We start from the raw sequence: 12,893 nt of genomic DNA on the forward strand, positions 1-12,893 counted from the left end.
TATTTATTTACATTAAAGGAATTATGATTTCTGCGTTGTTGTAAACTGACTAATAGCATGGCCAGCTATTTGTCAATTTTTGAACAGCCCATCATACTGAAAAAAAGTTTATCCCTTATGACTATAGATGACTAAGAATGGAAATGCATTAAATGATTATATATATATATATATAAATTATGTATAGTTAGATTTTATTGTACAATGTCGAATAAATGAATTCTAATTGATTTGAATATCTTCCCTTTCATACTTCTTATGGAACTGATAACTCTGGTAGTAGTCTTTTTTTATTTGCCACCCGCTGGTACAGCGATAAGCCTAGGGATTTACAACGCTAAAATTAGGCGTTCGATTCCCCTCGGTAGACATTGCAGATAGCCTAATGTAGCTTTGCTATAAGAAAAAAAACACTTTTTTTATTTTACGTTTGCTAACTACCTCGTAGGTTGTGTTAAGTTCGTTTTCTTGGGAGACAGCCGGTAAGCCCTTTGCATTCTGTTAGAACCGTGCACTTCTCTGATTCCGTGAAAGCTTCGGTCTGAGTTATCCAGTCTCAAGTTTCGTATCAGATCAAATCCTGTAAAGTAGATGGTAAATTTGGTTCAATCGCTTTGCGACTTAAAATCACTATAGAACCAAACAGAATAAACTAAATGCTCATATCATTTTAATACAAGCCAGATAAATTATATATGACACAAACCGTGGATTTGATCCAGGGTAAGTTACATACATCATTTGAAATCTGTGTATTAGTGCCTGTTAAATTACGTACGACACATAAACTTTATAAATTCATGTTGGTTAAAATTACATTACACAATTATATATGAAATGGTACTTCTAAAGAACAAAATTTCATATAGTAGTTAGGGAAGATAAATCAGAATCTATATGACGGGTTAATTACACAGGTCCAATACTAATGTAGCAGTTTTAGAAACATTTTTACACTTTAGTTTCCTGAGTGTACAGTTTAAAGGATCAGGTAACATGTTACATACTGGCTTTCATAGCCTATAAATAAAAGATGAGATTACATTTTATACACTATGTTTCATAGTTTGAAAGCAAAAAGATGGGCCACCTGTTACATACTGGGTTGCAGAGCCTGAATTAAAAAAAAAAAAGATTCGTGCAACGTTCTAGTTTTTACATTTCTTTTCTCACCTGCTATTATTTCACTTGTCTACATGAGAATTAAGAGTAAGCCCAAGGTTAGGCTTATGAAACTTCACTTGACCTTGACTTAAAACTATCGTATCGTCAGCTGAACGTGCTCAACAAGAATTTGTTTCCTTTCAACTTAAAAGACTATCATAGTGTCAACTGACTTTAGTCACCAAGAGTTTATTCCTTTTAAAGTTTTACAGCATTACCTGGAAGGTTATCTTCACCTGGCTTGGTGTCTGGACAGATAATGTTTACATTGCTGGCGAAAGTTTCTGAAAAAACAAAAGTAAAAACACAGGTTTCAGGTGCATTACGTAAGCGAACCTATGCGGTTTATTAATAAGACTAGAGAAAAATGATGTTTAAACTCCAGGTAATTACGAAAAAACCAATAAACTTTTACTTAGAAAGTTAGAACGTATAATACAGTACACAATCAGTTGTATGTACTAACCCTGATGAAACCATAAAGGCGAAACGTTGGTTTAAATAAAAGTTTTCTTAATAAAGTATGCACTACAAATTTTGAAAGACAACAAAAACTACATGTTGCATTTATAAGTTTATGAAACGTTGACAAACAAATGGTATAGCCAATGCTTTGCATCAAATTTTGCTTAAAAGTAATAGTATAAAATGTGTATGTTATTAAAGTTTTCCACAGTTACACAGTGTTAGTATGATCTTACTGTAATTCCACTGCCAGCTCACGTGATTTTCAATGTGGTTGATTTTATAAATGTTTTGACCAAATATCTTTATTTTGTACTTGTAAAAATCCTCCGCTTTCTTTATTTAATAGTTAAAATCAATGGACGATACAAATATTTATGTTGTCACACTGTAGTTGTACTTATATATATATATATATTTTGGTACAAACTATAAGTTACTTCCAAGCTCTGGCCTAACCTAATAGATTTTGATCAATTATTAATTTTCTTGATTTCTGCCTAACATTTTAACAGTTATTATTATTATTTACTTGTTCCTAAAATATTGTTTTACGAGCAATGTAATATTATGTACTTAACTCATTACGTTGTCACTAGATGACAGTGTAAATGTATTAATTGATATTAAAAATATGATCTTCAAAAAAAGAAACACAAAAGGGATATTTTTGTTATTTTAAAGAGAAATATATGTAATAACGTTACAAGCTCAGAGTATGTGATGTTACACGTGTTAAGGCACTGATTGTCAGACCAAAATGATAATAAAAGTTGTGCACTTTGAAAACGGAGGAAAACATCGGATTTTTCGCCAAAACGCATTCGTGTCCAATAAATTTGTTTGAGAGATCTGCATGTTCTGCAAGTGCAACATGTGCAAAATCCCTATAAAAGTGACGTGTTCTCGGTTTCCATAGCTCAGTGTTAAGTCACCGACACGCAATACAGTTACGCCAAGGCTGACTGAAGCACAACGCCATTGGTCGCTTGGAAGCAGGCGAATCTCGATCAGATGTTGCCAGGGCTGTGAATGTCCACCCAAGCACCATCACAAGGCTATGGAATCGTCACCAACAACATGGAACAACTTGTGACCGTCCACGATCTGGCAGACCTCGTGTGACCACGCCCGCACAAGATCGTTACATCCGGTTACGTCACCTTCGGGATAGGACCACCACTGCGACGTCTACTGCCTCAACCATACCAGGGCTGCGTAGGATTTCCGATCAGACCGTACGCAACCGTCGACAAGATTCTTAGGCCCCATCATGGTGAACGTCAACGACGTTTTTCAACATGACAACGCCCGTCCTCACATAGCCCGACTCACCACTGTCTTCTTGAGACACCACAACATCAACGTTCTTCCCTGACCCTCCAGATCACCAGATTTAAACCCCATCGAACGTCTTTGGGACGAGTTGGACCGACGTCTGCGACGGCGACAACCTCAACGGCAGACTCTACCTCAGCTTGCAGCAGCTTTGCAGGCTGAGTGGACAGCCATTCCACAGGATGTGATTCGTCATCTCATCGCTTCCATGGGCAGGAGATGCCAACAGTTATTGATGCTCACGGTGGGCATACTCGTTATTGACGTTAAACTTCAATTAGTGAGCGTGGACTTCGCCTTTGCAGACTTTGGACGTTCAGCAGTGAATGTGCAAAGTTTCACACATGTCATACAGAACTACCCGGAATAAACTTGTTAACAATATGTCTCAAATTTTGCCTTTTGCGTTTCTTTTTTTGAAGAGCATATATTATTTCAATGGTAAACGTGTTTTGACAGATAGTGATTTCTACAAAAATGTTAGTTTACATTTCTTAGAAACTTGTAGTTTCCCTCTCTCTGTACTTTAAAGACGTGTTTCTTTAAACTTACTGTTATTGAACGGAAGAGATACTGAGATACCTTTGAGACCTAAGGCGCGTCACACAATGTTAGCTGTATAGAAAACGTTGTTCATTTGTGATGTTAGGAAAACACGCTGTTTAAATTAGTTAATTTAATACAACGTTACGACACTCTATAAAGCGAGCCCTTTAGGTAAAGCAAACCATCGTCTCTTGATCATTCCTAATTTTACACTCATCTTCTAGATTTTTTTTAGGTTTTCAATACAAATCACACTTTCCCGCCAACATCAAGTTCCACCAGTAACAACATTCATTATTCTTATACTGTTGCTGTTTGTTCTTCCACACTCATAAACTTTTCACAGTCCAAGTCTTTATTTTAAAAACTACACAAACACAATGCTAGTGCAAAAACTGAACGTTCCACACTATAACCTTTAACAGTCAACAGCGCCCTCACTTCTGCGATGTTTCTTTCATTAAAACATTTTAGTTCTTTTTTTTCTATTAGAATCATATCTCATAATGATCTTCAAGTTACATCTTAAGTTTCATCATACATTTTCTGAAAATGCCTAAAACTCCATTCTCTCTTTCTTTTTTCTCTATCTGTTTGTTCCGACAACATTCCCACCACAGTTTTTGTTGAACTGGTTCACCAGTTGTTATTATCTGAATTACGTCGGTATCAATTTTTTTTGGAAGAAGTAAGGTCGTATGCTATTGTTTCTGTTTTACTGTAAGTCGTCTGAAAGGTAATTAATCTGTTTCAAAGCCTGTTTTAGAGTGACGTTTCAGTCGACATACCATGCGTTAATACCAAAATGTTTATAAACAAAGGACGTTTAATTAGATAAGTCTTGAGTAAAGATAAAATATTAAATACGCTTTAATTATTGACTCATTGTACTAAAAGCTATTCTGAAAGTAGCTCTCTCTATTTCAGCATTACTTAAAATCATACTCAATATGTATAGTTTGTTTATTTTTTCTGGTACTGCAAATAAGTAATAAAGCCGAAACACGTGCGACCCCTACTGTCTTATTCTAGATTTATAAGTCTCATTTTTGAAAGCATGACATTGATAATGTACGCGCAAGTAAAAGTAGCTTTAAGTTAAATATTATAACGCAACGGAATTTCTACATCGCAGTAGAAAATATTGGTCGTCATTATCTGACATAACTAACTGTTCGTCGTATTCATAATGGTGAGGAAAAAGGGTTTAGAAAGACACATAGAAGAATACAACAACGATAACATCCTAGTGCTTTTAATAGGCACTATGGTTGTCTTTACTCCTAAATAGTGACGTATGGTTTCAGATTTCGGGGTGAGGGACAATTTATGTATTTGGGGTTTTGGCCACAGATTTTTTTTATTCGAATAGAACCATTTTATATCCGAAAGTTTTCAGTGGTCAGGTTGACACATTCCATTTTTGGTGCTGTTCTCTGCTTTATTGGTAAAAATTGTTAATATTTTACTCATTTGAGCAAAGTTAATTGTGATAAAAAAGTTCACAATAAAAATTAAAAGGTTTAGAACTAGTTCCACAAACTGACCACTGCCAGATTCTTTGTATGAACTTTCGAAACAAGTTGTTCCCTTGTACGAAACTTTCAAGCACGTGCTTTTTAGTCTTGGGTGACAATTATAACTTATAAATTTTGTTTTGAATTACTTGCATAACGGGTCAATCACGTTCCGTACATCCATGGTCAGTCAACATTATGTTTGGACACGCACTGAGAATTAATTTCATACGCTAGTGTGATAACAAGAAACTTGTCAGCTAGGCTTCTGTTTTTCAGTAGCTGCGCGTGCGTTTCTCTTCGTATCAGGTTACTGATGGGTTCTAACAGCAACTCATGGGCTTTATCAGACGCGCGTGCAAGAAAAACGTCTGAGACTGAAGAATGATTAATGACTTTTGTAAAGAGAAAAATCTGTTTGTTGACAAAAGGAAATTTCGGAATTTGGATCTGACAGATTTTGGACTTAGATTCTTCATTAACATTGATCTCCAGCTGTAGTATCTACCTAAGTGGATGAAAACTGACGACAGAAAGTGAACGGAAGGTGTTTTCATTTTTTTCCAGATGTCAATATTATAGCCTTAACTATCAAGTCTACAAGTCACAGATATTTTGCTCTATGTTTGTTGTTTAAACATTGATCTAAATAAAAGTCCAGAGGTAAGACTTTCCAGTGGATTGTTTATTTTAAATGAAAGTCCAGAGAAATGACTTTTAAGTGGCTTGTTTATCTTTATTTGTTGTTTCACTTTATTACAACGATTCGACACGATTCTGGCAATACGAGCGACCGAAACGTTGTAATAAAGTCAAACAACAACAAGAAAAAAGAAACAATCCACTCAAAAGCCATACCTCTGAACTTTTATTTGAAGTGTATAGTGGATTTACGTTCTTTATAACAAAATTAAAAAATGATATAGTTTTTTTCTTTGAGATGAAACACGTTGGCCAAGTTCTTAAATCTTAAAAATATCAGGAAAAAATTATCGCAGGATAAAAATGAAAAGTGTGATGAGATAGCAGATTAAGCTGTCTTGACTTTGGAATCCCTACCATGTTATCTTTCCCACTTTGTCTATCGAAAGTGTATAGTGTTTGAATAGAATCTCAGCTTACACTATTATACTTTTCTTTTAGTTAACTTTAGAACATTACTTTTATGACTATTGTGAAATAGAGCAATATTTTACTATTGGAAATTCTGTTTCTATTTCTTTTGCGAGTATTGGCTATTCAACCGTTTTCGACTTTGGGACGCTCTGGATAAGTAAAAACCGGAATATAAACTGGAGATAGAGCGATTATGCTAAGTAGTTCTTATTTAGCTTCTGTAGATAATAAAATCCATATGACTTTTGTATTGCTTTAACACGAGCGTCCGTGTCATTCCTACAAGAGAGAGTGCTAATGCACTGAAGAGATTTTTACAGTGGGTTTTAACACATGACCGTAAAACAGGAATTATTAATAACTTCAATTTGAAAGTGAGCTCACACACGTTTAACTTAAACATGTGACATTAACTTTCACAGTTAGAAGTATAAACGGGGTGAAAGCAGGCTAGATTTCTATAAAAATATGCATAAACGGCTGTTGTTCAAAATAGTAACTAATATTTGTGGATGTTCTAAGTAAACTAAGTTTTTTTACTAGTAATATGCGTTATAGTTACTGTATCGATTGTAATTACTTTTCCTTTAATTTGTCATACATTCTTATATTTTTTTTATAACGACTGCTGTGCATTATTAGCTTAGAATTTGTACTTAGCACTATCTTAAATATCCTTAGTTGGTTGAAATATTATTGAGTTTACGGCCGAAAATATCGTTACCAGCGATATCCAAGTGATGAAACAATGCATTCTAATCTTTGTCAGTAGAAACATAAGAAAGGTTTATTTAACTAACAACACTATTAGCGAGGTTGGTATTTAGTTTCGATCTAAGCACATAGTTTATTCTAGTTGGAAGTTATTATTTTTCGATATCGATCGGTAATATATGGCTAATAAATAGATTTCACTTGGCTGATAATGGTTATAAGTGATGGATAAATGGCTGATGTAAGCTAGTAGCATGTGATTGGTAACTACGTTTTAACCAGCTGATAACATTTTGTGGTAACTGCTTGTTAACTGTTAGTTAATCAATAATAAATGCCTTATAGTTTTGGTTACATTATTGATATTTATAGTAGTGCATTCATAGTTATTAGTGCAAAATGGTTGGTACTGGTTAATAGTACATGCTGTTTTATTATACTAATTGATAGAACTTGCTAATAATATTTGATGACTAAGGTTATTATGATGGAGGCATTTATCAGTGAATATTTAGAATCTTGTAAAAATTAGAAATAAGATGTAAATTGCATGTCTAAAATATCTAAAAAACAAATAATAAACGAAAATAAGATGAATTATGTATGTGTGTTTTTCTTATAGCAAAGCCACATTAGGCTATTTGCTAAGTCCACTGATGAATTATGTATTTGAATTTTATTTTCATTTATGGCAAAACGACTTAGGCTATCTATCCTCTTCTCTAATTTTGAACTAATGACAAGAAGGAGAGAAAGTAGTCATGAGCACCCTACCTCTCTCTATCCATGTTAAAGGAATGACTGTTACCCTTATAATACACCCCCAGCTGACATTCGGAATATTGTGGAATATCGCAAGGAATCCAATCCGGTTCGCATCCCAAAATCCAGAGGTCTGTTAGAGTAACACCAGTGCCCCCAATAACATTAATATAAAATAAATGAAATAAAAGAACTGGGCAATAAATGCACATCGAATGAAAGTAATGATAATAATATTAACCCTGAAATTACCGACTTGTTTTTATAAGTTGCGGTTTTTAAACGCTGAAGAGACTTGTTTGATAACGAAGATAGATCTAAAGTGCTATTTCTACACGCTTTTGAATTTGACTAGTGTTTCTGAGCAACAAATTACCTTCCCGGCTCTACCCTTGATACAAGCCCGACAGATCTGTTGAAAGTCCACGTGTAATAGTGATCTCTATGTCCATGACGGATTTACTTTTTTAAGCTCTTGTAATACACTCTGTATGTGTTACATTAAACGTTTTGAAATTTGTTTTAAGGATATTGCACTCTTCTGTCATCTTACTCTTAAAAACGCGGAAATCACAAACACGTTTGACAAAAACGAGCAAAATATCTGTAACGATTTTCAGTAGCGTTCATTCTCCAAGCAGCTTGTTGTAAGATAACATAATTTGATGATGAAGAATGTGAAAAATATCTGAAAGATAGGCTATTTTTATTACAAATGTTAAGCCTATTTTATTGTTTTTATGTCGTTAGCATTACATTGCACTGATTAATTTTACACTTTTTTTCTTGTTACGATACTCGATTTAAAGAAATGAGAAAAAACAACAAGGATAGTTAAGGTGAAATCAGCAATTTTCTGTATATATCTTCATAAATAGGCTTAGCACTAATTATTTTTGAAAGCGTTTGGTGGTCATTTCTTTAGTATAAATTTGTATGATCAACTGCAATATTAGTGGTATAAAAAAACCAGGTTACAGGCGTACTTCACGTGTGCGCCATACATGTCAAGCCATACCAGTATGGTAAATAGCCAACATGAAGAAAATATTTCTGCCTATCTGTAGACTTATCTCCTTTTAAATAAGTTAGCCATCCAGACCGAACTTGGCATGCTAACATAGTCTAAAAACAAACCAAATTCGTATTGAACTTTCCCATATATTGGAAAATAATAATATTTTATAGAATAACATCTATATTATTACTGCAGTAGATCTTGTAAATAGTTGAGTTTGAGCATAACCTTCATTACAACAAAAGCTCACAACTCAGAAATTGCAAGTAACTGTTTTAGCATTTTGTCTTGTTTCCCATACTAACCAAGATATACAGTAATAAAATGGGGATAATAAAGATATTCTGCTATTTGGGTTTTCCATTCTTTACTAATGTATACCATTTAACTTACAGTTTTTATTAGAGTTATAATAAATGTTTAAGCCTGAATTAAAGAAGTATTTCATAATTAAAATATGTTTTAGAATATTTCTCACTTCTTGATGTATATTATACTTTTCCTGGAAGCACCTTTCAAGAATATCCCATTAAATGTACCAAATGCAGACAGTAGAAGTCTTTACCACATTTCTACTGTTATATGGACTGTTCTGAACAAACAAAAAAAAATGACGCAACTGCTTTGTCATTTCTGCCAGGTATCTCGACTCGACTGGTAAACCTCCTCACTTCCGATCCTTCCTCTTGTCTTACAACAAAAATAAACGCTAATGAAAATCTTCATTTGCTCTTAGAGACTCTCTGATGAACGAAATAATGAGCCCTTAAATGATCTGGTGTATAGATAGTTAAGTAAAACTTTTTAAAAGACTCTATGAATAATGTGGCTCCCTTTAATAATTTTAGGGTTAAAAACAAAGCAAAAACTTGAAAACAAAGACAAGATAGGCATTAATTACATTTAAAACTTTCCAATAATAAAAATAAGCATTATAAGATACCATTACTACTAATTTCTGATCAAATCAAGCTACTTAAGTAGATCATAACTAATTAAAATTAGCGTAATAATTAGTACAGTTACATTAATATACCTGTCTGATTTTTCTCACAAGCAGCACGATACTTACGTGAAAGTACGAGAAGTGGAACTGTTAAGATAACAAAGACCAAGAACCACATGTTTGAATAGCACCTGAATAAAAAAAACAGCAAAAAATAGTTGTCAAATATCAAGAAAGTTGAAAACAAAGAAGTATTGAATAGATAAAAAATGGTCAAGTGATAAATACACAAGGCTTTAATTGTCATATCATAAACACGGGTTTCTAGTTGCCAAGAGGTTGACAAGTAAAATATTGTAAAAGTCATCAATTCTTTAAATTTGTAAATTGTAATTCGCTACAATATCTACATACCGGTTTCTTAGTAAAAAATATTGAATAGTACAGCTGCCGACTATTCTGACGTCATGACGGTAAAGCAAGAGCGTCGAGAGTAAGTACGGGTTCCGCGGCAAGCATCCTCGCCGGGTCCCTTTCTTTCTCTGTCTTTTATTTAAAATTTTAAAGAAATTACTAGAATGATGATGTTAAACTATGACAGCAACAAGCTCATTAATAAAGCAAAATCATATCAACAGCCGTTTTCATATCAGTGTTATCAACGTAAAAACGTTTATAAAGTAATAACAAGCACCTATTACATTTATAAAGTAACAAATATATATTAATTATTATTTAGCATACCAAGCATCTGTATTCAAAGAAAGAAAAAAACTATGCCTTTTATGATTAAATTGTCTTTAACTTAAGTCTGATTTACGGTATAACCAGGTTTCATTCGTCCAGTTCCTTGCGCAGATGCTCAATTTCTGATGGTGAAGTATGTTACGTTTCACAGTATAAGTGCTTCTAAAACACTTGAAAATCAAGATTCGTCTAATTTGACACAAGATATTTCTAATACTCACTTTCCTTTAACTAGGTATAAATATCAGTAGAGTTGTTTTAATTCCACAACATGGAGAAGTGCAGAAACCGTAAACAACGGGAAAAAAAAAGCACTAGGATATCAAGATGTTACAAAAACTTCACAGATTTTAACTCTATTGTCCAGAAGACTCGAGCGTTGTCTTGTTCTAAAAGAAATGCCAAATCCTCGTTTAGGCTATTATTGCAAAACCACTGTTCGTAGATCCTTTTTTGTTTTAGATCACAAAATCTAATAAAATTAACAATTTGAATTTGCAAAGACGTACCTGATCCCTTTTTAGATTTGATTGCGTTTCTTTGTCGATACCCCTATTTCTTGTTGTTCGTAGATTAATGTTCACTTCAAAATAGTTTTCTGATGATTCAGTTAACACTATCAATTCACTCCTTCTGCGGCCACCGGCTGTCAAACACAGCACGCATGAAATACGTCTTTCAGCATCCAACCACGCGCTATACGGTCTGCCACTTTCAAAGCAACGTGATGATTTTGACACACTTGTTTACAGCGCCCCCACTTGTAACACCGTTAGTCTGGAATTTTATAAAACTGACGTTCAGTTCCAATTCCTAAATCTGTAAGAGCCATGTATGGTTCAGAGTTTTATAAGTTGAGAAATATTTATCGCACGGATGAGGATATACACGCAAAACACACACATATATAATAATTTAAAATAATACTGTGTATATTTGTATTGACAATGCTAGCTATGGCAATTTTGTATATTCTACTGCTGGATTTCTACCCATTATTTCTTTTCATTTAGTGAAAATTAATACATTTTGATAAAGTTAAGTAAACAAAATCACAGGGAAGGACTCCGTTAAAAACAGCAAATCCAAACCTCTGGCCCCCTGCTAGTACAGCGGAAAGTCTCCGGATTTACAACCCTAAAATTAGGGGTTCGATTCACCTCGGTTAGCTCATCAGACAGCCCAATGTGGCTTTGCTATGAGAAAAACACAAAACACCAAAAATCTGACTAATTATATTAGTTTGTTGCAACTTAAAAAAACAGGCCGAAACAAAAATAAATTAAACAAAAAACGCTGCACTAATTGAAAAGATTCCAGAGTACAAACTGTAATGTGGGATTATAAAATGTACCCTAAGTTTTTGAAGTGACTGCCGAAGTAATACCCACATTGCGGTGGAGATACACCGTCTATCAGTCTCACATAAGAAATAAAAGAGTAGTGATAGATATAGAAATTAGGAGAGCGAGATGTGGGTGTTCAAGTCTACAATGTCCCACATATATATCACCCTTTACTGCCTACAGACAGTTGTGGGAAGATGACTTTTCTCTCCAGATTAAAGAAGAAAAAGTAATTGAAATAAAATAAGAAAATAAGTTACTACCATTTAGGGATAAGTAAGTTGAAAACGTACCTATTGAAGTTAGCATTCCAGTCCCATTGTGGTAGAAAGGCACTAAAGATAAGACAATTAGTGCCTTGCTACCACAATGGGGGCTGGAATGCTAACTTCAAGAGGTAAGTTTCAACTAGAGACAACGTGTGTTATTGTAGCGCCGTCTAGTGGCATAAAGTGGAGAATAGCGATGAGTGCCAACTGTTAGATTTTTCTGTTTGTTGTTAAGCACAAAGTTAAACAATGGGCTATCCCTGTTCTGTCTACCATGTTATAATGTTTCAGACATACCGCTAAGCCACGGGGGACCAACTATTAAAAAATCAAAAAGTACAATTTGCTGCTACTACGACTTCGCTGTGATTAGGTAAAATTATTACAAATGTTGTTTTTTTTTCTTTTCTGTACCAAATATCATAATACAAACAACAAGTTGCTATTTACTATCTTGGTTATACAAACTTGGACCACATCTATGTTTTTCCTTACTGTTTAAAGTAACTGATCCTGTTTTTACCAGCTTTTGAAGTGAATCATCATTCCACATAATGTCAGCTACAAATAAAGACACTGACACCCCCTGCTCGCAGCCAGTGCTTTAACCTCTGTCATTGAATTTCTCCATACAAGTGGCGTTCGATACTGGGTTACTCGAATATAGCTTTCAACAACCCTGGTGCTATTTTTACATCGACGTGATTAGTTGCTTAATTACTTAATCAAATTATAGGCACAACATATTTAAAACTATGGCTGCCAATGTCTACCAATTTCTCTAATAGGCAAATAAGGTCGAAAGTGTACTTGACCCTTCCAGGACATCAATGACCAAAACCCGATGCCAACAATATGTTTGTGTGTGTGTGTGTGTGCTTTTACGACAAAGAAAATAAAGAAGAATTGTTTGTGCTTCTATCCGATTTTTTGTTACTCTATGTT

At 34.1% G+C, this 12,893-nt stretch overlaps 1 protein-coding gene across 1 annotated transcript in view; it reads right to left on the reverse strand.

The window, feature by feature from the left end:
* Positions 1-11,050, reverse strand: part of LOC143235600 (uncharacterized) — a 93,213-nt gene extending 82,163 nt beyond the window's left edge. The window contains exons 1-4 of the mRNA XM_076473837.1: positions 10,843-11,050; positions 9,713-9,777; positions 1,383-1,448; positions 442-580 (exon numbers count right to left, since the gene is read on the reverse strand). Of these exons, the coding sequence (XP_076329952.1) occupies positions 442-580; positions 1,383-1,448; positions 9,713-9,764 (257 nt within the window). The 5' untranslated portion in view covers positions 9,765-9,777; positions 10,843-11,050. The remainder of the gene's footprint in view (positions 1-441; positions 581-1,382; positions 1,449-9,712; positions 9,778-10,842) is intronic.
* Between the last annotated feature and the right edge of the window lie 1,843 nt (positions 11,051-12,893).

Source organism: Tachypleus tridentatus, chromosome 12 (genome assembly GCF_004210375.1).
Source record: "Tachypleus tridentatus isolate NWPU-2018 chromosome 12, ASM421037v1, whole genome shotgun sequence".
NCBI lineage: Eukaryota > Metazoa > Arthropoda > Merostomata > Xiphosura > Limulidae > Tachypleus > Tachypleus tridentatus.